This window comes from Rhea pennata, chromosome 4 (assembly GCF_028389875.1).
Source record: "Rhea pennata isolate bPtePen1 chromosome 4, bPtePen1.pri, whole genome shotgun sequence".
Classification (NCBI taxonomy): domain Eukaryota; kingdom Metazoa; phylum Chordata; class Aves; order Rheiformes; family Rheidae; genus Rhea; species Rhea pennata.
Genome location: NC_084666.1, coordinates 73,483,731 through 73,510,230, shown reverse-complemented (window position 1 = coordinate 73,510,230; position 26,500 = coordinate 73,483,731). Strand labels below are relative to the sequence as shown.

At 69.3% G+C, this 26,500-nt stretch overlaps 2 protein-coding genes and 2 long non-coding RNA genes across 4 annotated transcripts; 3 read left to right on the top strand and 1 right to left on the bottom strand.

Annotated features, from left to right (window-relative positions):
• Positions 1–556: 556 nt before the first annotated feature.
• On the top strand, positions 557–12,283 carry LOC134140111 (maestro heat-like repeat-containing protein family member 2B; the record flags this gene model as incomplete). Its single annotated transcript, XM_062574974.1, has 27 exons — positions 557–581; positions 1,894–2,196; positions 2,389–2,487; positions 2,923–3,077; positions 3,392–3,535; positions 4,067–4,159; positions 4,411–4,480; positions 4,594–4,707; positions 5,042–5,115; positions 5,361–5,495; positions 6,031–6,138; positions 6,320–6,575; positions 6,667–6,863; positions 6,984–7,125; positions 7,715–7,767; positions 8,325–8,432; positions 8,732–8,851; positions 9,052–9,174; positions 9,352–9,504; positions 10,018–10,140; positions 10,483–10,562; positions 10,657–10,792; positions 10,922–11,017; positions 11,307–11,411; positions 11,497–11,620; positions 11,763–11,872; positions 12,209–12,283. Coding segments are annotated over exons 1-27 (3,321 nt in total), but the record flags the coding sequence as incomplete, so codon positions are not given.
• A 4-nt stretch (positions 12,284–12,287) lies between these two features.
• On the top strand, positions 12,288–13,123 carry LOC134140193 (uncharacterized). The gene is made up of 3 exons (XR_009958340.1): positions 12,288–12,361; positions 12,750–12,904; positions 13,092–13,123. It is a non-coding gene; the product is annotated as an uncharacterized LOC134140193 (long non-coding RNA).
• Positions 13,124–13,143: 20 nt separating this feature from the next.
• Positions 13,144–16,739, top strand: LOC134140110 (maestro heat-like repeat-containing protein family member 2B). Its single transcript, XM_062574973.1, has 11 exons — positions 13,144–13,254; positions 13,535–13,728; positions 14,087–14,224; positions 14,409–14,517; positions 14,864–15,010; positions 15,306–15,488; positions 15,640–15,795; positions 15,951–16,073; positions 16,206–16,308; positions 16,422–16,487; positions 16,605–16,739. The coding sequence occupies exons 1-11, from the start codon at positions 13,159–13,161 to the stop codon at positions 16,703–16,705; spliced, it is 1,416 nt and encodes a 471-aa protein (XP_062430957.1). The 5' UTR covers positions 13,144–13,158; the 3' UTR covers positions 16,706–16,739.
• Positions 16,740–18,066: 1,327 nt separating this feature from the next.
• LOC134140191 (uncharacterized) lies at positions 18,067–19,603 on the bottom strand. The gene is made up of 2 exons (XR_009958338.1): positions 19,519–19,603; positions 18,067–19,115 (listed from the first exon to the last, which is right to left on the bottom strand). It is a non-coding gene; the product is annotated as an uncharacterized LOC134140191 (long non-coding RNA).
• Between the last annotated feature and the right edge of the window lie 6,897 nt (positions 19,604–26,500).

Sequence of the window (26,500 nt, the reverse complement as noted above, 5' to 3'; positions counted from 1 at the left end):
GGAAGAGTGTTGCCAACAGGTGGAGGGAGGTGATCCTGCCCCTCTCCTCAGCCCTGGTGAGGCCTCATCTCGAGTACTGCATCCAGTTCTGGGCTCCCTAGTACAAGAGAGACATGGAGCTACTGGAGTGAGCCCAGCGTAGGGCTGTGAAGATGATGAAGGGACTGGAGCATCTTCGGTATGAGGAAAGGCTGAGAGTGAGCTGGGGTTATTCAGCCTGGAGAACTTATACACCTTTATCAATGTGTATAAATATCTGAAGGAGGATGTAAAGAGGATGGGGTCAGACCCTTGTCAGCGGTGCTCAGGGACAGGATGAGAGAAAACACAGGAAGGTCCATGTGAGCATGAGAAAAAACTTCTTTACTGTGAGGGAGACTTGAGCACTGAGGCAGGTTGCTCAGAAGAGATTGTGAAGTCTCCATCCCTGGAGATATTCAAAAGCCATCTGGACACAGTTCTGGGCCATGTGCTTGAACCAGGGGGGTTGGACTATCTGATCTCCAGAGGTCCCTTGCAACCTCAACTGTTCTGTGATTCTGTGAAGTGAAAGTCGATGGCTAATGTTAACGGTGGGGAAGGTAGGGCAAAGACTTACAAACCTCTCTTCTTCCCTCCTTTCCAAGTTTTAATAATACATGCTTATGTCTCACTTTTATTGGTAAATTATTGCAGAATGGTAATTTTTCTGTTAAGTCTTTATTGCTGCAAGTACAGATAACTGTTTTTTTTAAATTTATCACCTGTGTACTTACGGATTTTTTTTTCAATCATATAAATAGAAGTTTTGCTGTTTTTAGCCAATAGCCGTACTGAGAGATGGAGGGTAGTGTTAGATCTGGTTAAGTTTGCTGAAAGTGGGAGACGAAGAGACTCTTTGCTGCTGAGGATTTGATTCTAATGGTCACGCTCTCCTCTCTGCGTCAGTACTGATCGGATGCTTCCTTTTCTTGCTGGCAAGGGATGCAGTTCTTAGATTGGAAAGCTGTCCACAAAGGAACATGTTTGGTTTCACTGAGAAATCTCAGCATTAGGTACGTTTTCATTCCTAGTTGGACTAAAACTAGTATCTGCACTGATGAAATTCCCCACTCTTCATCCTGGATAAATTCCAATAAATTTTCTTCAGAAAACATACGTAAACACAGTGTTGTCTAGGCTTCAGAGACTATTTCACCACACACATGCTCTCGGTGGATGTGTTGGGACAGTCTCCAGATCCCAGGTTAATTGTGGGAAGTTTGGAAAGGCTCAGAAGCTTTGCTCCAGCTGGTGTTGGAAAGGTTTCTAGGTTTTCTTAAGCAGAGGCTACTTCACACTCTGACGAGAGCAGGGCATAATACAACTGTCCTTGAATTCCTGGCAGACTTTTCCAGAACTTGGGGATCTCTGAGGTTCCATAGGAACTCCTGTCTTTGGTATGATAAAATGTACCAAACCCCAAGTGCTTCCAGTGAAATATTTGGAGTTATTGCTAAAAGTTTGAAAGTCCTGTTTGTCGGAAAGTATCCATCCAAATATGCCGGCCTTAGCATTCATCCAAGCAGGAACTTGCAAAAGAGCTAATTTCCTCTCTCTTATTTTCACGTAATGGGATAATGTTGGCTTGTATGTTACTACTGTTGCTGTGTTTGTCCTGGATCACCTGGGACAAGGAACAAGTGAAGAAGGGAAAGGTGTGCCCTGTGTGAGTAATGGGCTTCATCATATGTGAAAATAATGAGGGTGAAAGACTTGAGCTTGTAGATTTTTCGATTTTTCACTAGGGGGCAGCATTTCTTTTCCTTTGAATTCCTTTCTTAATGTTCGTAGTACAGGTGTAGTGGAGACCCTTTTTAATGTTTGTATTTTGTTTAGATGAATGTTCTGTATTTTTTTCATCTGTCTTTTTAGCCTCGTTTAGCTGCGGGGAGGTGGCCGCAGCAGGACCCGAGGGCTGGAGGCAGTGGGTGGCTCGCGGCGTGTCAGGCCTGTCTGGCCGCCTCGGCCCTTCTCCCAGGGAGGGGGTCGTTGCTCTTGCCAGGGCGTGGTGGAGGACGGAGGACGTGCGGGCAGCTGCCAGCGACCTCCTGATGGCTCTGGCACGCTGCCACTTCGACAGCGTCATGTGCGAGCTCCAAAGCCACCTGAGAGTCCTGGGAGGGATCTCGGAGGACTTTGTGTTTGTCACCCTGGGCAAGCTGGCCAGCAGCTACGGTAGGGCCCCTCGGCCCCGGCTCGGTGCTAACGGGGAGGAGGGATCAGCCCCTCTGGGGCTCCCTGGTGCATCCCCAGGGCCCTGGCAGCCCGGGGTGTCGTCCCGCCGCGCTGCCCCGGGGCTTCCCCCGGTGCTGCCCCGGCTCCCGCTGACGCGGCCGCTCTCTGTGCCTCTGCCCTGCCCTCTCGCAGCGCTGCGGTGCGTCCCCTTCGTTGGAATGACGCTCTTCACCCTGCGCACGATGCTGAGCCGTGTGGGGAGCAGCCGGACCCTGCGCACTGTCTGCGGCGGTGAGTGCCGGCCCCGCGGGGAGGGGAAAGGCCGGGCAGCCTCGGCGCCCGGGGCTGTTCCCGGGCCGCGGCAGGTCGCAGCCTGCGGCCATCTCCGGCCTCTGCCGTGCCCGCCTTCTCCCTGCAGGGCCGGCTGCTTCTCCGGGGTTTAGGGAGGTGGCGAGTGCTCGGGAGGCTTGGGCAGGGGTGCGGGGAGAGGTGCAGGCGGGGAACCAGCTGGGAGGGGAGGAGGTGTCGCGGGCAGGAGGAGAGCAGTAATGCGGCGTTTCAGCCCCGGCATCCCCGAGCGTTGCCCGGCTCGTCCCTGGAGCCAGGGCCGCTCCCGGCTGGAGCTGCGGCGCGTGGGGGCGGTGGTTAAGGGCAGGCTGGGGCGGCGGAGCCGGGTCTCCTCCCTGCCGCGAGCTCTGCCCTGATCCCGCTTCCCTTCCCTGGCAGCAGTCCTGGAGCAGTGGCCGAAGGCCGCAAACAGCTACCTGAGCCGCTGGGAGAAATGTCCCTTCCTGCGCGTGGGGGAGGCCCAGTTCTGCAGCAGCGTTTACCCGCTCTTCTGCCACGTGGTCGGGAGCTGGCTGGACTGCGAGGAGGAGGAGGTGAGCGCGGCGCCCTGCCGGCCCCGCGGCGGCAGAGCGACGTCGCGGTCCGTCTGTCTTTCCGCGTGAGAGCGGCATGGGAGGAGAGGCGCCCGGGGAGGGCGCAGGGGTCTGAGGCAGCGCCCACGGCTGGGCCCTGCCGGTGCGGTGGCACTGCGGATGGGGGACCGGGGCTGGGGAGGTGCCCTGTCCTCTGGAGCAAGCCCTGCTCCTCCAGGGGAGCAGGGAGGCGCCTCTCTGTGGGGAGGGCAGACCGTGTCGGGGTGGCAGGACCTTCGGCCCCGATGAAGAGCGTCCCGCGGCCCTCCCTGCAGGTCAAGCAGGCCGTCCTGGGGGCGATGGCTGCCATGATGGGCCTCCTCCTGCACGAAGAGGAGCACCGTGAGCGGGTGTGGGAGCAGCTCCCCTGGCTCCTGGGCCAGTACCAGCAGGTCCAGGACACTTCCTGGGTGACCAAGGTGAGGTGGCACATGGGGCACAGTGCGGCCCTGGGGTCTGTACGTGTGCCGTGAGGTGCTGGGGGCTGGGGGGTGCCAGGAGGAGCCAGGACCCCTTGAGAAGAAAGGGAGAGAGCAGGGGGGGCTTGAGGCCTCCTGGGCTTCTCGGGCAGCCCCAGAGCAGCCCCGGTAGGGCCGAGAGGGAGCCGAGCGTCCCGGGGCCCGACCTCCTCAGGAGGGGAGGCCTCGAGGCCCGTCCCTGGGGCGTCGCGTGCGCGAGGGGCTCTGCTTGAGCGGCCCCGTCTGGCAGGGAGGGGAGGCATGAGGGGTGTGAAGAGCTGGGAAACGCCATCAGAGGGGCTCTGTGCGGAGGAGAGGCCCTCTAAGGCTGCTGATGGGGAGGGAAGGACGCACGAGCAGCCCCGTGCAGAAGGGTTTGGGTTTTCTCCTGGGGGCTGGAGTCAAGGATTTCCTCATGGAAACTCCAGGTTTCCTTTCTTAAGCCGTTGCTGTAGGTGACAGCCCCGCTCTTCTTCCCTCATTCCCTTGCAGGATCTCCATTATTTTCTTGAAATACTGGGAGAAGTGAAGATCCCCGTCCCCAAGGCCAAGGTGCAGGCCATCGGCACCGCTGTGCACAGCCAGGTGAGGCAGCCTGGCGCCGTACCGCTTGCGCTGGGTGCAGCGGGCCCGACTCAGGCGGCCGGGAGAGTCCTGCCGGGCGGCCGGGCAGAGCCGTCAGGCCGGGTCTGTGCAGATGCTTGGGCGTCACCTCCCGCACCGGTGTCTAGAGGCTGCTGCAGCCAGAGCTCCCGGGGAGACGAGAGCGGAGGGAGCAGTTTTCCGTCCCCTCAGTCCGGACGCTGCTTTCTCTAACGCGCACCGTGTTCCCACAGCTCAGCGATGAGACGAAGCAGCACAGCGGGGAGCACTGGTCGGAGCTGCGCTCCTGTGTCCTGCTGCTGGGTGAGGGCGGGAGGCTCCGCGTGGCACCGCCGTGCCCTGGCTGCTGTCTCCCAGGCCTCTGCCAAGGGGGAAGACATGGAGGGCTGACGCAGAGCACGAATTTTCCCTCGCAGCCCGAGTTAGCCTGGAGGACACAGTGGCGTTTCTGGGGTCACAGCTGGGGAGCAAGAGCGAGGCCGCCCGCGTGGTGTCCTTGGATCTGCTCAGAGCCCTGGTGCGCCCTGCAGGTCAGTGCCGCGGGGCGCAGCGAGGCCGGCCGGGGTCCGGGCTGCCGGGCTGGGGGCAGACACGACTGCGAGCGACGCACAAACGCCCAACACGAGCTGCAGAGCGCGTGCTCCCTGGCCGAGCTGCCCCGCGGCTGCGGGGACAGGGGTCTGCCAGTCCCGTCGCACAGTGTGTCTGTGAACGGAGTCCCTGGGGCACTCTGCCGCTTCCTCGGCCCTCACGGTCTCGTCCCCGGTTTCTGTGCCGCTCGTGCGCGAACGAGCCGGGAGCGGGGCCAGGTCCCTGCTGAAACGAGGGCTCTGCCTCAGCGCCGCCTCTCCCCGTCTTTTCCAGCAGCGGAGGGAGGACAGAGCCTGGCGCCGCTTGCGCAGGCGGTGCGGGGCGTGCTGAGGGACCCCGGCAGGGAGGTGAGCTGCGTGGCGAGGGGCGGCTCCGCGGCGGGCGGCGGGGAAAGCTTCCGCTCGGGCAGGGCCTGGGCAGCCCCCGGCGGGGCTGCTGATGGGGCCAAGCCCAGACCAGCGTGGTGCTGCAGCATGGCGGTGACGGCGGGAGCGGGGGTCTGCTGCACCCGTGGGGTCTCCCCAGGGGCCCCGGGGCTGGGTCGGTGCTTGGGCGTCTGCCCCGGGGCTCCTGAGCAGAGTGGCAACCGCAGCCTCCTCGGCGGCAGGTGGCGAGGGCAGTTCTGCGCTTCACCAAGGAGCTGCTCGGCTGCAGCGTCCAGAGCTGCTCGGCCTGGGAGCTGGTGGCCCACGTCTTCGCCAGGTTCAGCCAGGCCTCCGGCAGACTGGTGAGGGCCGAGCGTGGCGCTTGGGCTCCGCTCCGTGCCGGGGCGTCCTGGGAGCCCCCGCGGGCGCCCTGGGAACGGGGAGGCCCCGCGGCAGGGCCGCAGTCACCGGTGCGGGGGGCTGAGCGGCGTCCCCGTCGCCATTCCTCGGGGGGATCTCGGAGGGTGCCGGGGCCGCGCTCTGGCCTCCCCCCCAGCGCGTGACAGATCCGACTGCGGCGCTGGCTCTTGGCCCCGGGAGCTGAGCGGTGCTCACCAGCGCCCTGGCTGGAGCCCATCCCGGGGGGTCCTGGTTTGCACCCCGACCGAGGATGCTGGCGACCGCCCCGCCGAGCTGCGGGTCTCCCTGGTCGCAGCCTGTTTAGTCCTTCCTCCCCCTGGGATCTGGCCCCTCTTGGGGGACTTGCTGCTCTCTCCTCCTCCGGAGATGGGGGCTCCCAGGGGAGGGAGCATCACGGTGGCGCTGGGTGGTACCTGTGTCCCTCTCCTGTCTCAGGGACAGGGCTGATGCTGGTGTTGTCCAAACTGTGTCTTGCAGGCGGAGGGAAACCTTTCGGAGGCAGAAGCACAGGAGGAAGCAGATCTTCAGGCCCTGTGCTTGGACATCCTGCACTCCCTGGATGTCTCCATCAAGGGGATGAGCAAAGTAAGTTGTCCTGCCGCTGGCTGCTGCCTCCCGGCCCTGCTCTCCCCAGGCTGCTCCCCAAACAGGCCCTTGTGCGCACAAGGCGAGCGGAAATGCCGAGCATCGTTGCCAGCTCAGAGCTAAATGAGCTCGCGCTGAGGTGGGAACCCCGAGGTGCTGAATTGCCCTGTTCTTACCACAGCTCTTGTGGCCGTGGCTCCTCCAGTACGTGGTGCCAGCCCAGTACACGGGCACACTGGTCCCGCTCTCTCGATGTCTCCGAGAGCTGGCAGAGAGACGGGAGAGCGCGGAAGGCGAGGACGGAGAAGAGGAGCCCGATGCTGCGGCCGCTCAGGATCAAGGCAGGAAGCCAACCTCTGACATGAGTGCTGCCGGGCTGTGCCGGGGCCGGGGCGGCCTGCGTCCCTCTGCTGCCCGCCTGACCCAGGCGGTCGCCGGCCCGTGGGCTGCACGGGGGCTGCCCGGCCCGGACAGGGGCAGGGTTTAGCGGGCGACGCCGCTCTCACCGGCCTCTCTTTCTCCTTGCAGCCAGGCTGCCAACGCCGCAGGCCCTGCTGGCTCGCCTGCTGGTGAGTAGGGCCCTGGGGAAAGGCTCCCGGGGCCTCGAGGCAACGGGAGAGGTGGGGGCAGAGCCGCTTCGCGAGCCGGGGCCAGCAGCCTCCGGGCAGGAAGGGGCGTGTGAGAGCGAGTCGGAGCCTCCCCTGCCCCGCGGGGACCCCGCTGCGGTGCGGGGGAGAAGCTCCCGGCTCGGCCGGGGCCCGGCGACCGCCCTCCCTCCCGGGAGAAGCGGCGGCTCTCGGGCTCCCGCGGCCGCCCCAGCCCGGCTCTCGCCTGCCCTCTCCCAGGTGGTGGCGGCGGCTCCTCACACCAGCGGCGGCTGTGGCATCGCTGCCCTGCGGCTGCTGCAGGCCTTGTCCACGGAGATCCACGGCGCCGTGGGCATGGTGTGGGCCGTGAAGATCCCCTTCCTGCTGGAACACCTGGCAGGTAAAGTGCCGTCGGTCGGGGAGGAGGAGGCTGGGGAGGCCGAGGGGGAGGCGGGAGAAGGCAGCGCCCAGGCGCGAGGGAGGGGAACTGGCGCTGGGTTTCTGGGCGCTTGCTCTGCAGCCATCCACCTCCCGGGGGCGAGCGCTGGCGCCGAGGGCAGGATGGGGCCCGGAGCGGCTCCCGGGAGCCCGTCACCGCCGTGAGCAGGCTTTGCAGCAGCCCAGCGTCCTCGCCGGGGGACGTTTGGGAGGGCCAGGCTTGGCACTCCGGGGGGTGGGTGAAACGTGCCCCGGTGCAAACGCCTGCGCGCGGTCGGTGCCCTCGTGTGACGGCCTGGTTTGCTCTGAGAGCCGCAGTCGAGCGATGGGGATTGGGGCTGGCGGGGCTGTGGCTGACCTGAGCCAGTGACCCTGTCCCCAGGTCCCTCGGGTGTCCTGGGCCTGGCAAGGAGTTTGGCGCTGGGGCTTGAGCCTCCCGGCTTCGGCCCCTTCTGGCGTGGGACCCGGAGGGTGTTTGAGTGCGCGGGAGACCCTGGGGCTCCTCTCCGGTGCTAAGTAACGCGGCGTGTTTTCTTGCTCCGGCTTTGTAGAGAGAAGCGAGAGCTCCCTGGACTCTGCCGAATGGGAGCATCTTCTGCTTAAGGTACGGCGCCGCTGCGAGGCAGCGGAGACGGGCGGGGAGCAGAGAAGGGGTGGGTGGAAACAGGGGAAAGCCGAGAAGGAGAAGGCCAGTTCTGTTTAGAGAACGGGAAAGCCAGCAGACGCCCTGGGAAGGCCCTGAGGATGTTGTCTGCAAAGAGCTGGGGATCACGGAGGGTCGTTTCCTGCTCTGCCCTGTCCCGGCGTTGCGACCCGCTCGGCGGGGACACGGGCAGCGGCCCCGTGCAGCCGGGGAGCTGCCGGGGGAAGGCTTGCGCTGGGCGTGCCTCCGAGTCCCACCAGAAGGATCTCCCATCGCCCGGATAGATGGGAGCAGGGAAGGGAAAGGCGGGTGGGATTTGGGGCTGTCTCTCGTGGAAAGCCCTCCCTGGGCACACGGGCAGGATTCCCTGACCCCACGCGGTGCCTGCAGGAGAGCTGTGCCCCACGGCCGGTCCCTCGGGCTCCCCGTTTGGAGGGCGGGAGAGGGCAGGAGCGCCGGGCGCTGGCCGAGCAGCCCTGGGGCCGGGGAGGCTCTGCCTCAACTCGTGTTCCTCCTAGTTCCTGAGGACGTCGCTGGAGACCATCGAGAGCCAGGCCTGGACCATGGCCTTCAGCTTCGAGCTGAACCAGCAGGCGGGCAGCTACTGCCGGCTCTCCCGGGAGCAGGTGGGTCCCTGCCGAGGCCTCGTTCCCGCTCCCGCTCCCGGCAGGCGCTGGCGGGAGAGCCGGGACGCCGCCCCGGGCTGCGCCTGCAGCTCTCGCCCCCTGCGGCCGGCCGGGCTCCCCGGCTCCCCGGCCCTTCCCCAGACGGGCTTTGCTCTCCGCACCGCGGGCAGCGGCGCTGGGCTGAAGGGCCGGCGCTGCGGCCAGCTCGGCTGTGCCTGGTGCGGGCTGGCGCTGCCCGGCCCGGCCGTGTCCCGCCAGGGCGCGCGTGACCGCGTCTGGGGTGGCCTCTTCTCTTCCAGGCCTTCCTCTACAAGGCTGTCGGGGTGTCCCTGGCAGCCTGTCAGCACGTCCCCTACGTCCGCGGGGAAATCCGGAAGTACCTCTTCCAGACAAACTATTTGGAGGCGTCTGAGAGAGAGGTGAGTTTCCTCTTCTCCCCTTGCTCTCCCCGGAGACCCCCGTGTTTGGGGAGCAGTGACCTCTCCCAGCAGGGCGCTCCCGGGTCTTCCGGTCTCCGTGTCGCTGCTGCAGCCGTCGGACGATACCGCGAGTATTGCTCAGAGCTTGCCGTGGCCGAGGGCCAGCCAGAGGCTGACTCCCGCTCTCTCCTACCTTGCAGGCAATGATTTCTGTTGTCGCCGGCTCTGCTGAGAGCCACTTCCCCCTCGCCTTGGAGGTGGTGCACGAGTTTGGGGCTACAATGGAGGAAAGACCAGTGTCCGGGGCTTTCAGACGCCTCAAGGTGAAGGATCCCGCGTGTCTGGCTTGTTTCCCTCTGCTTTATCCCCACTCCTAACCAGAGGCCGCCCAGCGGTGGCGGCTGCGTGGGAAGCGGGGCGGCTCCTTCGCTGGGGGGCAGCGGGAGCTGGGGCCGCCTGAGGCGCTGGGCTGACGCCTCGCGGCCTCTCCCGCGGCGCAGGAATACCACCAGGGCAAGAGAGCGGGGACGCACACGGCGCTGGTGCTGGCCTATGGCCGGATGGCGCTCTGCGCCCCCCGGGAGCAGCTCCTGGCCCGTGTCGAGAGCGACGTCGTGGGGCCCATCCTGCGGCACTACCGCGCCAGCTGCCAGGTGGGTGTGTGGGTGACACAGGCGTCCCGGCTCGTCCCCGCCGTGCTGCAGGGTCTGCGCGCGCCGTGGCCGTCGCTGCGCGAGCTGCGTCTGGGCGCCGCGGTTCGTCGCCGCTCACCGTGTCCCCTTTCCCCTTCCAGGTGCTGGGCTTCACCTTCTCCACCAAGGTAAGTGCTGCCCAACGGGGCCTCGCTTCCTGCCCTTCCCGCACACCTTCCCTACTGCGGGCGTGCAGGACCGGCGCTCCCCAGGCCACGGGCCCGGGCTCTTCTGGCGGTAGGTAGCCGGGAGAGCTCGTGCCGTCCCCAAGGGAGCTGCTTCCCGGGAGGGGAGAGGAGGTTTCCTTCCTCGGGGCCGTGTGCCGAGCTGCGGTCCCCGAGGCTCCCGGGAGCCACATTCGCCCCTGTGTGCCGTGCTTTGGGGCTGGGCTCCGCGCCGCGCCGCTCTTTCGGCCCCTGGCGCTGCGAGGAGCCCGTCATCGGCGCCACTGTGTTTCTCTCTGCCGGGATGCAGAACGTGCAGCTCAAGCTGGCGCTGGTGCGGAGCGTCGCCGAGGTCAGCCGGGCCATGCAGGGGGCGGGGGGCTCCCAGCGCGCGGAGCTCTGCTGCAAACGGGAGCTGCTGAGCGTCCTGCTGGTGAGTGCCGGGGCCGGGGCGGTGCCGCCAGGGAGTCGGGGCTGTGCCCCGAGGCCGGCTACCCGGAGGGGTGATGCTCTCCCTGGGCCGTGCGCCACCTCCCCAATGCCTGCGCCTTGTCCCCGGGCAGCGGGGCCCTCAGGTGCTGGCGCCCAGCAGCCGTTGCGGGGCCGAGCAGCGGGTCTGTCCCCAGCGGGACCGCAGCCCGGCCCCGGGGCTGTTGCGGGAGCCATGCGGGCCCCCGGGGCTGGTGCCTGGGGCAGGGCGAGCGGCAGAGCCTGTCCCTGGCGGGAGGGCGCTCGGTCGCTGCCCGCTGCACACCTGTCTCTCTGCGACCTGCAGGGCTTCGTGAGGGCCGAGCCCCGGGATTGCCTGGCGTCCCCGGTGCGCCAGGAGGCGTTTCTGGCCGTGGGGCACCTGAGGTAGGGTCTTCCCGCCGGGGCTGCGGGGGCTGTCGCTTGAGCGCGCCGGGGAGTGGCAGTAAGACTCTTCCCTGCTTTCCCTGTCCTCTGCCAGCAAACTGAAGCCGTCACTGAGCCGAGAGGAAAGCCGCGACCTCCTGGATCAGTGCCTGCAGAGCGTGATGCCCCTGCCTGCCCTGGAGCCGGCGGAAGAGGAAGGGGCGACAGCGGCGGGCGCTCTGCACCTGCGGGTACCTGCCGGCGCTTCTCTGCCGGCCTCTCCGGGGATCCCCCCGCAGCACCCGCTGCGCTCGGCCCCCTCCGGACGAGCCGGGCGTCTCTGTGCATGGCCGAACGCCCGTCCTGCCCTCCGCTCTCAGGCTCTGCACGCTCAGACCATGGGGGCGCTGGGCGAGCTGGTGACGGCGCTGCTGGAGGAAGACCTCACCTCCGGCTGGCTCGCGGAGATGCTGCACGTGAGCACCCGTGGGGCGGCGGGGGAGGCGTCCCCGGCGTGGGGCGCAGGGTGCGCGGGAGAGCCGGGCTGTGGAGTCGGCAGGGTCGGCGCCAGGCAGCCGTGGGGCAGCTGCGGGGCACGTCTGCGCCACTGCCCACGCCGTGGGGCTGCCGGGGATGGTGCGGGGCTGGTGCCGCCGGCTGCCAAGGCGGCAGCTCCCGAGCGGGACGCTGTGCGGGAGGGAGACGTCTGGGGCGGCGGCGGGCAGGCCGGGGCCGCCGCTGTGAGACAGGGCTGCTCTTGCGCAGGTGCTGGAGTACTGGCTCAGCTCGGCCCGCGAGTGGGAGCGGGAGAGGGCCCTGCAGGCCTGCGCCCAGCTGCTGGGCGCCTACGAGGAGCGGTTTGAGCTCACGGTGAGAAGGGACCCCCGCGCACCGCGTCCCCGTCCCCGCCGGCCGCAGGGCTGCCATGACCTCCTCGCCGGCCGCCTGTCCCCAGGGAGAAAATTCTTTCGGGCTCTTTGGCTCCATGGTGGGACTGCTGGCGCCTTTCGTCTGCGACTCGCTGGCCACGTCCCGCCAGCGGGCAGGCGCCTGCCTCGGCCACCTCCTCCGCATACAAGGTGGGGGCAGCCCCCTCTCGGCCCCGGCCGGCCGCCCTTGCCGCACGGCTGCGCGGGGCCGGGCTGCGTTCCTGCTGGCCCGTGGCCCAGGGGTGGGGTCTCCGTCACCACCGCTGCCCTTTCCTCCTGGTGCTCGCTGCAGGCAAGGCCCTGGAGACGACGGCCGAGGAGGACGAGGTGCAGTCCCTGTGCCAGCGGCTGCGAGCCCCCGACGCCGAGGCTCTGCTCCAGGCGTCCTCCAGACTCTCAAAGGTACCTGGTCCCGACAGCATGGGGGAGCCGGCGCCTGGGCTCCTGCGCAGCTCCTCTTCCCTGCCGGGGCCCCGCTCCGTTCTGGGAGAGCTGCTGCGGTGGGCAGCCGGGCTTACGGAGTCGCGAGCTGTTGAGTGTGTGTCCGTCCTCCGGGCGCGCTGGGGAAGGAGGAGAGGCCGTGGGTGGGGGGGTGCACTCCTGTGGGACGGCCGTGCACCCGCCCTGAAGCACACGTAGCTGTCGGTGGGGCCCGAGGGGCTGGAGGGAAGGCGGGAAGCTCCTCGGAGCCGGAGCAGACGTGTGATGTGGTCTCTCCTGTGCCTGATTTCTCCGCAGATCGTTTGCAAATACATCCCCCCGGCGCAGGCGGCGGATTTCGTTTCTGCCGCCCTGGACGGGATGCTGTCGGCGAGGGTGGCGTGCGCTCAGGGAGCTGGCGAGTGGCTGCTCGCCTTCCTGGAGACGTGCGGGGGACAGCTGCTCATGCAGGTGCGAGGGACGCCTTTCCCTGGGCTTCGGCCTCCCCGCCTCAGCCGCTGCCGCGCACCTCGCGCGCCGGCAGCCCAATGCCAGAGCTGCTCTTCGCCCGGCGACACCGACCCTCCTGGGTCCCATCCTCCCGATGGCTCCCGCGGCCGAGGCCCCTAGAGCAGGGGCACCCAAAGCGCCCAGTTCCTGCCTGGTTCGCGGGTGCGATGCTCAGCCCTCCCAGCCCCGGGTCAAAGGGGGCCGCGCGGACGGCTGTGGCCCCCGTGGTGGTCCAGCGTCCCCCCGCGGCTGCGCAGAGCCGTGGGGCTTTAGGGCTGGGTCTTGAGAAACGGTCGGGGAGCAGGACGAGGACAGGACGGAGAGGACGGCTCCTCCGCTCTGCGTTCAGGTGCCGGAAATCCTGAGCATCATCTACATCCGGATGCCGACCATGCAGCAGGACACCCTCCGCGGCCTCCTCTTCAAGGCGGTGTCCCTGCTCGCCCACTACCACCCCGGGGCCGTCATCGACAGCCTCCTGCACAAGCAGCTGCCCGTGGACAGGTACGTGCACTGCGCCGGCCCCGGGGGCGGGCAGGACCCCCGCTGCCGGGGCGAGGAGGAGCCGGCGGGGAATTCAGTGCCCGGAGCCTGACCCCCGTCGGCCCCTCCGGGGGCGGGAGAGCGTTTGGCCGCTGCCGAGGGCGTCGCAGGTACCGGCGCTCACGGGGGGTCTTGTGCTCCCCTGCAGTGAAACCGTGGAGCTGTGGGGGGTCCTGGGGAGGACGTTCATTGCCGGCCAGCTCCTGGGGGTTTTGATGGAGAAACTGAAGGACTCGGGAAGCGACCGGCCCGGGACCAGCTCCGCCAAGCCCGAGGCAGACGACAGCCAGGCTGCGCTGGAGCCTCTCAAGGTGCGTGCGCTGGCCGCCGCCCTGCTGCAGCGTCGCGCCCGACGTCCCACGTAACCTTCAGCCCGGGGGAGGCTGTGCCTCGCGCGCGCTGCGCGTGCCCCCGAGCCCCCCGGTGCCGGGCCGGGCCCTGGGCAGCGCTGGCGCCCGAGACCTTTTGCTGCTGGCAGCCTGCAGGGCCGCTGCCGAAAGCCAAGGCGCAGGCAGGAGAGGTCCCCGAGGCGGGCAGGGGGCGGCGGGAACGGCGCGTTTTCACGGGCCGCGCTGGGGGCACTGTCTGCAGATCACCCGCGCCATCTTCGAGGTGGTGTCAACGCTGCAGAGCCCGGAGGCTGTGCAGCACCTGCTCCCGGAGCTGCTCCCGGTGCTCCTGCAGCAGATCAGCGCCACGCTGGGAAAGGAGATGCCGTTCTCCAAAGTCAGCGGCCGGGGAAAGCTGTTCCTGAAGGGACACACGAGCGACGACAATCCGTGCAGGTAGGAGCCGGCGGGACGGAGGCGCCGGGGCTGGGCTGCGGGGCCCGTGACCAGGCCGCGTTCACTCGTGGCCCCGAGGCAGCGCTTTGGGCTGCCCGTCCCCTAGGCGGGGAAGCCGCTTCTGGTTGGTTTCCTAGTGCTGCCAGCGCGTTTGGGGCATCAGGAGGGGGAGGAGGGCGGTTCCCTTGCTGCTTGGCAGACGTTGGGGTCGTGGGGTGTCACTTCAGGGGTGCTGTGCCCAACCCGCCCCAGTGGGGCTGAGCGCGAGCGACCGAGCGCCTCGCGGGCGGCGGTTCCCTAGCTCTGCCCGAGACGCCTGCTGCCGCGATTCGGGAGTCGCCGCTCTTTTTCCGCCCAGGCTTTCCCTGGAGACCTTGGAGGCGGTGCTGCGTGCGTGCCTCCACGGGGGATGGCTGTGGCTGCTGAGGAAGCAGGGAGCCTGGGCTGCGCTGGAAGACCCCCGGGCTCACCACGACGGCGTCTGTCTGCTGACGGGGTGAGAGCCCGAGGAGGCGCCTGGCTGCTCCGGGGCGGCCGCGCCCGGGGGGCCGGCGGGACCCTTCCCCTCGGCCCGGGCGTCTGCGAGCTGCCGAGCAGAGCCCGCGCGGGAGCCGGTGGGTTTGGGGGGCCAGGTGCCTCCCCGTGTAATCGCGCGCCGCCTGCCTGTGCTCCGCACGCAGCGTGCTGCTCCGCGCCGGCATCGTCTCGCTGCCCGTGGTGCTGGTGGTGACCCAGTGGCTGGACTCCCCCTCGGCCAACCGGCGGGTCATGGCCGCGGCCTGCGCCGAGGTGAGAGGGGAGGTGCAGGGGGAGGCTCGGGGGGTTTCTCACGACGCTGCTCTTTGGGAAGGCGCCGGCGGAAAGCGTCGCCGTTGGGGCGGGAGCGGGTCCCCTGGCAGGAGGCGCCCCGGGAGCTGCCCTGCCCCGGCCCCTGCCGCGTCCTTCCCCTGCGCTGTTGCGGGGGCTGCTGCTGCCCCTCCAGACCGCTCAGTCCCGGCGCTCGTCGCCGCAGCGGGCGTCGGGGCAGTCCACCGGGGCGCGGGGGGCTTCTTCGCGTGGAGCCCGGGACGGCTGCTGGTCCCAGGCCCGGTCCGTGCCCGCGTGCGGGTGCTGACGGCCGGTCGCTGCGCCCCAGCTGATGAAGGCACCAGTGCCCTGGGAGAGGAGGTGCCTGCAGCCGATCGTGGGGGCCCTGCTGCAGAAGTCGCGGGACCCGAGCGGGACCGTGCGGCAGATGGCAGCGCGTGGCCTCGGCAATCTGGCCCGCGGCGCGCCGGAGACGGTGAGCGGGACTTTCCTGCGCCCGAAACGCAGCCCCGGCTGGCTGGGAGCCGGGGGCGGAGAGCGCGGGGGGACTGGGGAGACGGGGCGGAGCGGCGGCGGCGGCTGCGCGTCTTTCCCCGACAGCGCTCTGCTCCCGGGCGGCAGCCGGGCGGCGGAGGGGACCGCGGTGCGGCAGGAGCGGGGCCGCGCGCTGCTCGGGGCCGCTCCTGAGGGCTTCGGCCCCGGGGACAGGGGCACAACGAGCGGCGGGGGCCGGGCTGGCGCGAGGCCCGTGCGCGTGTCGCACCTTACAGCTGCGCGAGCACAGGGGAGCCGTGGTGGCAGCGCTGCGGAGCGGCCTGGAGCCCAGGGTGGCGGCGGCGGTGGCGGCAGAGAGCCTGCTGGCGCTGGCCAGGGTGGTGGAGGAGCTGCGGGGGAAGGGCCTGGGTGCCTCCTTCAGAGACCTCGCCAGGGACGCAGCGGCCTTCTTCAACGCCGTAAGTGCGCGGTGCCGCCCCGCACCGCTCGGAGGGTCCCGTGCGGCGGCCCCGGGCGGAGCCCACGCTCGGCCGGTGGCGCTCGGCGCTGCGGAGCAGCCGCGCGCGGGGGCCCGGTGCCCACGCGGCAGCCGGGGTTCCTGGGTTGCAGGAGGAGGCGGCGCTGCGTGCGGCAGCCTTCACCCTGTACGGGGCGCTGGCGGCCTCCGCCTCGAGGCGGTGGAGGCCGTTCTTGGCCGAGGAGCTGGGGAGCACGTGGGCCAGCCTGGTGCTGCACCTCGGGGACCCGGACCCAGGCGCCTGCAGGGTAAGCGCCCCGGAGCGTCCTTGTGGGGCCAGGGCCAGGGCCAGGGCGGGCGGCACTCAGGCCACAGAGCTGAGGGCTCCTGCGCGGAGCCGGGTGGCGGGGTTCGGCCGTGGCGGGCGGCGGCGACGGGCTCCGCTCTCCACTCTCGTCGGCAGGTGTGCCGGGGCGCGCTGCAGCTGTGCGTGCTGCTCCCAGGGCTGCAATGGCTGCGGCAGAGCATCGCCGTGGGCGCGGGGCTGAGCGCGGCCGAGCTGCTGGACGACATCTGCGGGCAGCTGGTGAGGAGCCGCACACCCAGTGCCGCGGGGCCCTGCCCGGCCAGGCCGCGCCGCGTCCCCTCCACGCCCGGGCGTCCTGCTCGCCGCGGGGCGTTCGGGGCGGAGAAGGACGCTGCGTCCCCTTGTCGCCAGGCCTGGGAGAGCCTCGAGCACCAGCAGGCGCTGTACGTCGCCGCCCGGCGCTGCTTCCTGCAGGGCTGCGGGGAGGTGCGGGCCGCCGGCCTCCAGGTGGCTGGTGAGTGGCCGCGGGCGCTGCACCGCTGGGACTGGGGCTGTGCGGGGCGGCGGGGGCCAGGCCGGGCCGGGCGGCGGCAGCGCCCTGAGGCCGCGCGTGGCTGGTGCCCGCAGGGGTCCTCGTGGCGCACGCAGGCACCGTGTGGCTGACGGCGGAGGAGGCGATGCTGCTCGGGGCAGGTAGGCGACGGCACCCCGGCCCAGGGGCTCCGGCAGTTCGGGGCCGCGTCGACCCCCGGGGCGGCCGGGCCGGGCCGGGCCGGGGACGCGGTGACGGGGCGGCCGGTGCCGTTGCAGCGCTGCGGGTGCTGAGGCGCGACGCGGACCCGCGGGTGCAGCAGGCGGCCGCTCGGCTGCTGCAGGACACGGGCCTGGACCAGCTGCAGCGGCGGCGCTGAAATAAAGTCGGGGCGGCGGCAGGGCAGAGCAGGGCGGTGTGCGCCGGGGGCGGGGCCAGGGGCGGGGGCGGGGCTACGGGAAGCGAGGAGGCAGCGGAGGGGCGTCGGACAGGAGGGGGCGGGGGAAGGAGAGGGGCGGAGCCGAGGAGGGGCGGGGCCAGGGAGGGCGGGGCCGTGGGCGGGGCGCAGCGGTTTTTCCCGGCGCCTGCGCAGACGCTCGGGTTTGACCCCGGCGCCTCGGGCGGGGGCGGTCGGTGTCCGCGGGGCTCCGGCTCCCCGCAGCCGGCGGCGGCAGCGAGCCCGAGGTGAGCGGCGTGGCAGCGGCTGCCTAGGCCACGCGTGGCGGAACCACCCGATGGCGGGAGTGAGGCTGGGGCTCTGCCCGGCCACCGCTGCCGGGAGCCGCCGGGCCCGGACACGCCGGGGCTGCGGCGCCGCTGTCTGGAGCGGGGGGTCCCGCAGCGATGGGGCCGGGCGGGGGCCGCGGGCGCGCTGGGGCCGGGAGCCGCTCGCGGGAGCGGCGGCTGCGGGGCTGCGCTGGGGGGACGTGCAAAGGGGGGGGGTGCAGGGGCTGGTGGGGGGGCAGCGGGGAGGGTGAACTGCTGCTCTTTGGGGCTCAGACGGGTCGGGCGGCTGCTTTGGGGGCTCGCTCTGCGTTTGTGAGCCCCAAAGAGCCGCCAGAGCCAGTCGCGAGCCCCCGAGGGCAGCGTTCAGCCTGCAGCTCTGCACGCTGCTTTTCGTGGGGACTGAAAAGCACGTTCTCGGGGCTGGTGCAGAGCTGCGGAGCGGAGGCTCAGTCCTGCCTTTGCGGTGCTGAGGAGCAGCAGGAGCGGGCTGCTGTCAGCGCTGCAAAGCAGGGGCTGGGTGCTGCGTTTCGGAGCCCTGCAAGCAGCTTCGGGGGCTGGTTCGGGAGCTGGGCGTTTGCGGCTCCCAGCTGTGTGCATGGGACCGATGTCCGGGCTTGAAAGGGAGGCTAAGTGCTGCGTTTGGTGGGGCTGGGGAAGAGGGTGGAGGGGTGTTTGGGGGCTCAGGAAGGGAGGCTAAGTGCTGCGTTTTGGTGGGGGGAGGCTGGAAAGCAGAGGCCCTGTCACCCGTAGGGAGCCCCCAAGCAGAGGCCGGGTGGGCTCTTCCTGGGGGAGGGTGGGGGCGCGGGGCCGGGCCGGGCGGCGGGAGGGGTGGGGGTGGGGGGGCCGCGGACCCTCACCGGAGGTGGGGGTCCGTCCGCGCGCGCCCTGAGGCCCGGGAGGCCGGCATGCACCAGGCCGAACTTCGCGTCTGAGATAGTTTCTGGGGCGAAAGGCGCTTTTGGGGGAGGAAAGGCGAGCAGAGGCCGTCCGCCGGTTCCAGTGTTTAGTCAGTGCTTGTGCAAGACTCAAGGTTTATTCCACACATTTACACTGTTAATAAACTAATTGCTCCATGTGTTTGCAATAATAAACGCTGACATGAATGTGCAAGTTGTGACAGTGATTGATTTACGGCCCTGTCAGTGCCCAGGGTGGCTGGAAGGAGCTGGGCCTGGAGGAGCCCGCGCTGAGCTCCCGGCAGGGTCACCGAGGGGGCCCAGAGCCCGGCGGAGGGAGGGAGGCGGGCGCAGTCGTCCTGCAGCACCACAGGAGGGCGGAGGGTTGGAGGCGCCTCTGGAGATCGTCTAGTCCAAGCCCCCTGCTCCAGCAGCGTCGCCTCGAGCACGGTGCCCAGGCTCGCGTCCAGGCGGGCTTTGCGTGTCACCGGAGAAGGAGACTCGGCCGCCTCTCCGGGCAAGCTGCTCCAGTGCTCCGTCCCCCTCGCGGCACACAGGTTCTTCCTCGCGTTCAGCGGGAGCTTCCTGGCTTTCCGTTTGCACCCGTCGCCTCGCGTGCTGTCGCTCGGCACCCCTGAAAGAGAGTCCGGCCCCACGCCCCCGACACCGTGCCCTTGAGGTGTCAGGGGGACTCGAGAAGGCCAACGAGAAGAGCCCAGAACCGGACGCAGGGCTCCCGGCGGGGCCTCCCCAGGGCCTCACAGAGCGGCAGGGTCACTCCCCTCGGCCCGCTGGCCACGCTCCTCCCAGGGCCCCCACGACACCCTCGGCCTTCTCGCACACGGGGCGCCTCGCCGTCCAGCGGCGCTCCCAGGCCCCTCTCGGCACGGCCGCTCTGCAGCGGGGCGGCCCCCGGCCCGTGCTGCTGCGCGGCCTTGCTCCCCCCGGGCCGCGGGGCCCCGCACTTGCCTCTGCCGAGCTTCAGGAGGCTCCTGCACGCCCGGTTCTCCGGCGCCTCCAGGGCTCTCGCACGGGCGGCACGGCCCTCGGCTGCATCGCCCGCTGCTCCCGGCTTGGGAGCGGCAGCCGTCGTCGGGGGCAGGAGAGGGGGGAAACGAACCTCCCGTCGCCCCTCTGCGCTGCGGCTCTCCCGCTCTCAAAACCTTTCTGGGAAAAAGAGAGACGAAAAAACGTTTCCCCCCCGGCCAGAAGCACGAGGAGCTTTTGCAGCGCTTCTCCGAGCGCAGGCGGCAGCGGCCCGAGCCGCCGCCGCCCCGGCAGCCCCGGCCCCGCCGCCGCCCCGGCCCGGCGCCGCTCCGCCGCCCGCGCCCCCCGCCCGCGCCTCGGCGCCGTCGCGGCAGCGGCAGCAGCTCCCGGCGCCGCGCGGCTCCGCGCAGCCCCCGGCACCCTCCGGCCGCCCCCAAGCGCCCCCCCCCCCCGCGGCCCGAGCTGCTGCCGCAGCCGCCGGCAGATGCTGCCGAGCCCCGGCCCCGGCTCCCCGCACGGCCTCGGCCCCGCCGAGCCTCCCGCCGGGGCTTTGCCGTGCCCGGCCGCGGCGCCGGCTGCTCACCCGAGGCTCCGCGCAGCTCCCGGCGCGGCCGCCGCCTGCCCGGTACTGTCGGCTGCGTCGGCGGCGCTGCGCGGTCGGGGGGAGGGCGGAGGGGCGGGGCGGGCGTCGGGGGCGGTCGGGGAGGGCGGAGGGGCGGGAGAGGGGAGCGGAGGGGCGGGAGGAGAGAGGAGGGGAGGGGAGGGAGCGGAACGGAGCGAAGGGGAGGGCGGAGGGGCGGCACCGGGCGCCGGGGCGGGGCGGTACCGGGGAGCTGCTGCCGCCCGCCCCGGACTTACCGCGGCGGGGAGACGCGCCCCGGCGCTGCCCGGCCGCCGAAGGGAAGCGCTTTCCCGCAGCGGCCCCTCGGGGGTGGCGCCCGCGCAGGGGGCTCCTCCGCGCCCGGCGCTCGCACACGCTGCCCGGGCGGGAGCTGCCGCCGCCGCCGCCTGGCGCCGCGGTGCCCCGCGCTGCAGCCCGGCCTCGGGGCGCCCGTGCGCGGAGAGCCCCCGGGCGGGACCGGGCGCGTTTCTTTTTCTTGTCTTTTCTTTCCGTTTTCGCTTTGCTTTCTTTGCACGGGGCGCGGGGCAGAAGCCCAAACCTCGCGCCTTTCGTCACCAGCCCTTCCAGGCCAGCGGCTCCCGCTTGCCGAGGGCTGCGGGGCAGCGAAGGTTGCGGGCCGCAGCGCGGAGCCGCGCTCGCCGAGCCCGGGGCCCCTTCTGCCGCGAGGGGCCGCGGTGCTCGGGTGCTGCCGCCCGCGGCCGCGGAGACGCGGGGAGCTGCGCGCGGGGCCTGGGCGCTTGGCGAGAGGCTCGTCGGGCAGCGCGGGCGGAGCGGCGCGGCGCGGGGGCGGCGAGAGCGGCGCGAGCGGAGCAGCGGCGGGCGGCGGAGGCGGCGCGGCGCTCGGGCGTGGCCGGCGCGGGAGCGAGGCGCTGGCGGCGGCTGCCCCGCGGGTGCCGGTGCTGCACGGGGCTGGCGGCGGCGCTGCGGGCCGAGGCGGTGCGGGGAGCTGCGGGCGGGGAGCGGGGGCGGCTCGGGCGGGGGCGTGTGCGGGGCGGGAGCTGGGGGCGGGCGAGGGGCGTGCCCACGGCCGGGGGCGTGGCCAGCGCCGTGGGCGGAGCCGAGGCCGCGGCTGGAGGCGTGGCCAGAGCAGCGGCGGGGCCAGTGAGGGGCGGGGCCGGGGCCGGGGGGCGGGGCCGTGGCCGTGGCGGGGCGGGGCCGCCGTCGGGGGCGGGGCGGAGAGGGGCGGGGCCGGGGCGCAGCGGCTTTTCCCGGCGCCTGCGCGGTGCCTCCGGTTTGGCCCCCGACGTCGCGGGCGCGCGCGGGCGGCGGCGCTCGGTGTCCGCGGGGCTCCCGCTTCCCGCAGCCGGCGGCGGCGGCAGCCGCAGCCGCGAGCGCTGCCCCGGCGGCTCCGAGGTGAGCGGGGCGGCAGCGGCTGCCCGGGCCGCGGCCGCCGCAGGGCAGCAAGCAGCTGCGGAGCCGGCCCGGAGCCCGCCCTGCCTCCCTGCCTCCGTCCCGCCGCTGCCGGGAGCCGCCGGGCCCGGGAGCCTTGGAGCAGCCGCGCTCGGGCGCGCCGGGGCTGCGGCGCCGCTGTCCGGAGCGGGGGGTCCCGCAGCGATGGGGCCGGGCGGGGGCCGCGGGCGCGCTGGGGCCGGGAGCCGCTCGCGGGAGCGGCGGCTGCGGGGCTGCGCTGGGGGGGGCGTGCAAAGGGGGGGGTGCGGGGGCTGGTGGGGGGTGAACTGCTGCTCTTTGGGGCTCAGACGGGTCGGGCGGCTGCTTTGGGGGCTCGCTCTGCATTTGTGAGCCCCAAAGAGCCGCCAGAGCCGGTCGCGAGCCCCCGAGGGCAGCGTTCAGCCTGCAGCTCTGCACGCTGCCTTTCGTGGGGCCTGAAGAGCACGTTCTCGGGGCTGGTGCAGAGCTGCGGAGCGGAGGCCCAGTCCTGCCTTTGCGGTGCTGAGGAGCAGCAGGAGCGGGCTGCTGTCAGCGCTGCAAAGCAGGGGTTGGGTGCTGCGTTTCGGAGCCCTGCAAGCAGCTTCGGGGGCTGGGAGCCGGAGGCCGAGTGCTGGGCGTTTGCGGCTCCCAGCCGTGTGCATGGGACCGATGTCCGGGCTCGAAAGGGAGGCTAAGTGCTGCGTTTGGTGGGGCTGGGGAAGAGGGTGGAGGGGTGTTTGGGGGCTCAGGAAGGGAGGCTAAGTGCTGCGTTTTGGTGGGGGGAGGCTGGAAAGCAGAGGCCCTGTCACCCGTAGGGAGCCCCCAAGCAGAGGCCGGGTGGGCTCTTCCTGGGGGAGGGTGGGGGCGCGGGGCCGGGCCGGGCGGCGGGAGGGGTGGGGGTGCGGGGGCCGCGGACCCTCACCGGAGGTGGGGGTCCGTCCGCGCGCGCCCTGAGGCCCGGGAGGCCGGCATGCACCAGGCCGAACTTCGCGTCTGAGATAGTTTCTGGGGCGAAAGGCGCTTTTGGGGGAGGAAAGGCGAGCAGAGGCCGTCCGCCGGTTCCAGTGTTTAGTCAGTGCTTGTGCAAGACTCAAGGTTTATTCCACACATTTACACTGTTAATAAACTAATTGCTCCATGTGTTTGCAATAATAAACGCTGACATGAATGTGCAAGTTGTGACAGTGATTGATTTACGGCCCTGTCAGTGCCCAGGGTGGCTGGAAGGAGCTGGGCCTGGAGGAGCCCGCGCTGAGCTCCCAGCAGGGTCACCGAGGGGGCCCAGAGCCCGGCGGAGGGAGGGAGGCGGGCGCAGTCGTCCTGCAGCACCACAGGAGGGCGGAGGGTTGGAGGCGCCTCTGGAGATCGTCTAGTCCAAGCCCCCTGCTCCAGCAGCGTCGCCTCGAGCACGGTGCCCAGGCTCGCGTCCAGGCGGGCTTTGCGTGTCACCGGAGAAGGAGACTCGGCCGCCTCTCCGGGCAAGCTGCTCCAGTGCTCCGTCCCCCTCGCGGCACACAGGTTCTTCCTCGCGTTCAGCGGGAGCTTCCTGGCTTTCCGTTTGCACCCGTCGCCTCGCGTGCTGTCGCTCGGCACCCCTGAAAGAGAGTCCGGCCCCACGCCCCCAACACCGTGCCCTTGAGGTGTCAGGGGGACTCGAGAAGGCCAACGAGAAGAGCCCAGAACCGGACGCAGGGCTCCCGGCGGGGCCTCCCCAGGGCCTCACAGAGCGGCAGGGTCACCCCCCTCGGCCCGCTGGCCACGCTCCTCCCAGGGCCCCCACGACACCCTCGGCCTTCTCGCACACGGGGCGCCTCGCCGTCCAGCGGCGCTCCCAGGCCCCTCTCGGCACGGCCGCTCTGCAGCGGGGCGGCCCCCGGCCCGTGCTGCTGCGCGGCCTTGCTCCCCCCGGGCCGCGGGGCCCCGCACTTGCCTCTGCCGAGCTTCAGGAGGCTCCTGCACGCCCGGTTCTCCGGCGCCTCCAGGGCTCTCGCACGGGCGGCACGGCCCTCGGCTGCATCGCCCGCTGCTCCCGGCTTGGGAGCGGCAGCCGTCGTCGGGGGCAGGAGAGGGGGGAAACGAACCTCCCGTCGCCCCTCTGCGCTGCGGCTCTCCCGCTCTCAAAACCTTTCTGGGAAAAAGAGAGACGAAAAAACGTTTCCCCCCCGGCCAGAAGCACGAGGAGCTTTTGCAGCGCTTCTCCGAGCGCAGGCGGCAGCGGCCCGAGCCGCCGCCGCCCCGGCAGCCCCGGCCCCGCCGCCGCCCCGGCCCGGCGCCGCTCCGCCGCCCGCGCCCCCCGCCCGCGCCTCGGCGCCGTCGCGGCAGCGGCAGCAGCTCCCGGCGCCGCGCGGCTCCGCGCAGCCCCCGGCACCCTCCGGCCGCCCCCAAGCGCCCCCCCCCCCCCCGCGGCCCGAGCTGCTGCCGCAGCCGCCGGCAGATGCTGCCGAGCCCCGGCCCCGGCTCCCCGCACGGCCTCGGCCCCGCCGAGCCTCCCGCCGGGGCTTTGCCGTGCCCGGCCGCGGCGCCGGCTGCTCACCCGAGGCTCCGCGCAGCTCCCGCGGGCGCCGAGGCTCCCGGCGCGGCGCCGGGGCCGCTCCTGCCGGCGCTCGGCGCGGCCGCACCCGGGCTCTGCTCCCGCCGCTCCCCGGAGCCGCTTCCCGGCGCGGCCGCCGCCTGCCCGGTACTGCCGGCTGCAGCGGCGGCGCTCCGCGGTCGAGGGGCGGGGGCGGGCGGAGGGGCGGCCTGGGTGGGGGCGGCCCTCAGGTGAGACTCGACCTTGACTCTGCCTCAGCAGCTGCTCCCTCACCCTCCACTCAGGCCCACAGGACTCCGGATCGCTTGCGCAGTCCCGACGGAGCAGACGCTCTGGCTATTTCGATGGCAATATGGTTCCTCGCTGCAGCCGGGAGCTCCTGCACATTCGCCTTCATCGTTGCTCCCCCAGCCTCTGCCCTCATTTTTCTTTCCTCAGAGTGAAGGCCATGGCCCTGAGCTGCATTGCCGTAGCCACTTGGTGCTGCAAGTTGCTCCCACCTCCAGAGCTGAGCCTCTTCCCTCTACTGCGGCTTCACTTGCCCCCACTATCCAGAGCAGCTGATCCGTCTCTGCAGGGAACTGCATACTTCCAGCACCTCTTTTGGATAACATTTTCCTCCTCCTCCTCAACAAGTGCCTCCAAAAGTGGCTCTGGCAATGACTAGTGATACCTGTGTGATTTTGCTTTTTCTGCTGTGATTCCTTCGAGCTTTCTGCTCTCCCCCTCTGCCTCAGCCACGCACCTTTCAATACAGCTAAGCACTGGCAAACTTGGTGGAGAGCATCCTCTGGGAGACCCAGTGAAACCAGCAGCGCTCCGCCAGCCCAGGGCTCTTCCCATGGCAGAAACGTGCGCTGCAGCAGCACCGGCCTGTTTGCCTGAGCGAGAGGGGCCGCGTCGCAGGCGCCCGGCCCTCGGCCGCACCAGCGCCAGACTCCGAGCTGTGCACGTCGCGCGCACGCTGCATTTTGTGCTGCTCCCACTCGTCAAAGGGAACGAAGAGCACTGGAGAGCTGCTACCAGAAGCACCACTGCTGAGACATTTCGCCTCCATTTAAGACCAACAAGTGCCAGAGTCAGAACCAGGCTGACAGCTATGCCCAAGTCTTGAGTTGTTTCAGCTTTCATCTGCAGGAAGCTGAGCTTTAACAGTGGAGAAGTGGAGCTTTCCCAAAGTTTTTCAGGTAACCCACCTTCTTTTCCATCACTTAAAACAAACCCACCTTTGCAAACTGGATTTTTATCACCTGAAATACAAAAAAAATTCCTCAGCACCCACTGCGTCTGCCCGGGCGCTTCTCGGAGCACGCGCGTGGAAGCCCGGGAGCAGCACGCGGGTGCGGGCGGCTGCCGGGAAGCCGCACGCCACCGGTGCGGTGCTCGAGGGCACCGCAGCACTGCGAGCCAGCGCTCCTCGCAACAGGCGTACCTGCGACCCGGCTTACGCACGCTTTTCTACCAATTACTTTGTACGCTGTTTTCTCCGTGGAAAGCGCGCAGCCTGCCCCCGGTGCTCTGCGTCGGGTGTTTGCACCTTGCTCCATCGCAGCGATACCGAAAGGATTCCCGAACCGGCTCATTATCACGCAGCACCGCTCGCACCGTCTAACGTTGCTCTGAGCCAGCACAGCTCAGGGAGTGACAAAACGTGCTCTTTGGAGACTTTAAGCACCTAAGATTTAATGCTACAAGTCAAACTTGGTCCTAGCAGATCCTGTTTGTTTTTATCAGTCTTCAGAGACCGTTGTCTTTGCCTTCTCCCCTCTCCGCCAGCCACCGATAACCACGCAGCCTGAATTTGCAGGCCTCCGGCGCCATAAAGCCACGCGAAGGTCCGAGTGCTTCAGGAGGCAGCATCCAGGGGCCGGCGGTTCTGGGCTGCCCCTTGGCGCCAGCACATCTCAGAGCAGGTGAGGCCACTCCTCAGAGGAGGAGTTTCCAGGCCTCCAGCTTAGGAGGCTGCGGCAGGATCTGCTCGTCCGCTCCGGCATTTCAGCTCACGCAACTCTGCGTCTTTCTATAAACTTGCAAACTAATTTCGGTTCTCCCAGTTAGCAGAAAATGTTACAATCAAAACACATACTTGGCGCAGGACCTCAAGATACAGCAGGCAGCGACTGCCAGAAGCTTCTGCAGGGATGACACAGCTCTACGAGGGCTCCGTGCTTCAGACACAGTTTATCTACAAGCGTCGTATGAATTCACCGATGTTTTGGGCCAGTGTTGGCACTGGCATGGCCGGCAAAGGCAAGAAGGGGAAAAACAGGGGTTATGTTGCAGCAAGAGAATCTGTTCCTCCGTATCACGAGTAAGTGACGCCAGAGCCAAGAGCAAGGGACTCCAGACGCAGGGCGCTGCTTACCTGCACCACCGCCGCGCGCACTTGTACGCACGCTTTTCCATGTCACTCTGTTCCTCGTCTACCGCAGTTTCCACAGTGGATTGAATTAGCTTCAGAGACTCGGCTCAAGCTTCTCCCACTCTCATCATAGCACCTGTTCATGCGGCGCCCCCAAAGCCGGACTCCGCAGCCCCCGAGCCTGCCGGCCGTGCCGGGGGCCGAGCAGCCGACCCCGGGACGCCTTCGGGAGGAGCCCGCGTCCTCCCCGACGTGCGCCCTGCGGTGAGAAGAGCCATCAGATCAAGGGGATCAACTTGCAACAAGGGCACCGCTTTGCTGGCCACGTCCAGCACAGACGAACCGTGCCAGCTTTTCCTGCCTTTCGCCTCTGCAGCAGGAGCGACGCCACCCGGCACAAGCACCAGCAGCCCTCACCAACCACACCGAGACCAGACCAGGCCTCCCGTTGGTTGTGTCTTTCCAAGCAAGATCCCACACGGGGATCACACGGCCGTGGCAGACCAGAGCTGAGTGACTCTGCTGCAGTCACTTCAGCTCAGCTGTGTGACACTGGGCTCACACGGCTTCCCCTAGTCTCAGAAGCCAGGAAAAATTCTCCTTTAAAGCCGTTTTCTGTATCTTAAGGGATGAAATAGTGCTCTCCACCAACCTACAGTCAAGAGAAGTAGGGACATCATTGA

Bases quoted from the DNA above. Each gene is read 5' to 3' on its own strand.
- LOC134140110 (XM_062574973.1), top strand. From the start codon at position 13,159: ATGGAGAAACTGAAGGACTCGGGAAGCGACCGGCCCGGGACCAGCTCC. The intron at 14,518-14,863 runs GTGAGAGGGGAG...GCTGCGCCCCAG, and splicing joins TGGCCGCGGCCTGCGCCGAG to CTGATGAAGGCACCAGTGCC. The intron at 15,011-15,305 runs GTGAGCGGGACT...CGCACCTTACAG, and splicing joins CCCGCGGCGCGCCGGAGACG to CTGCGCGAGCACAGGGGAGC.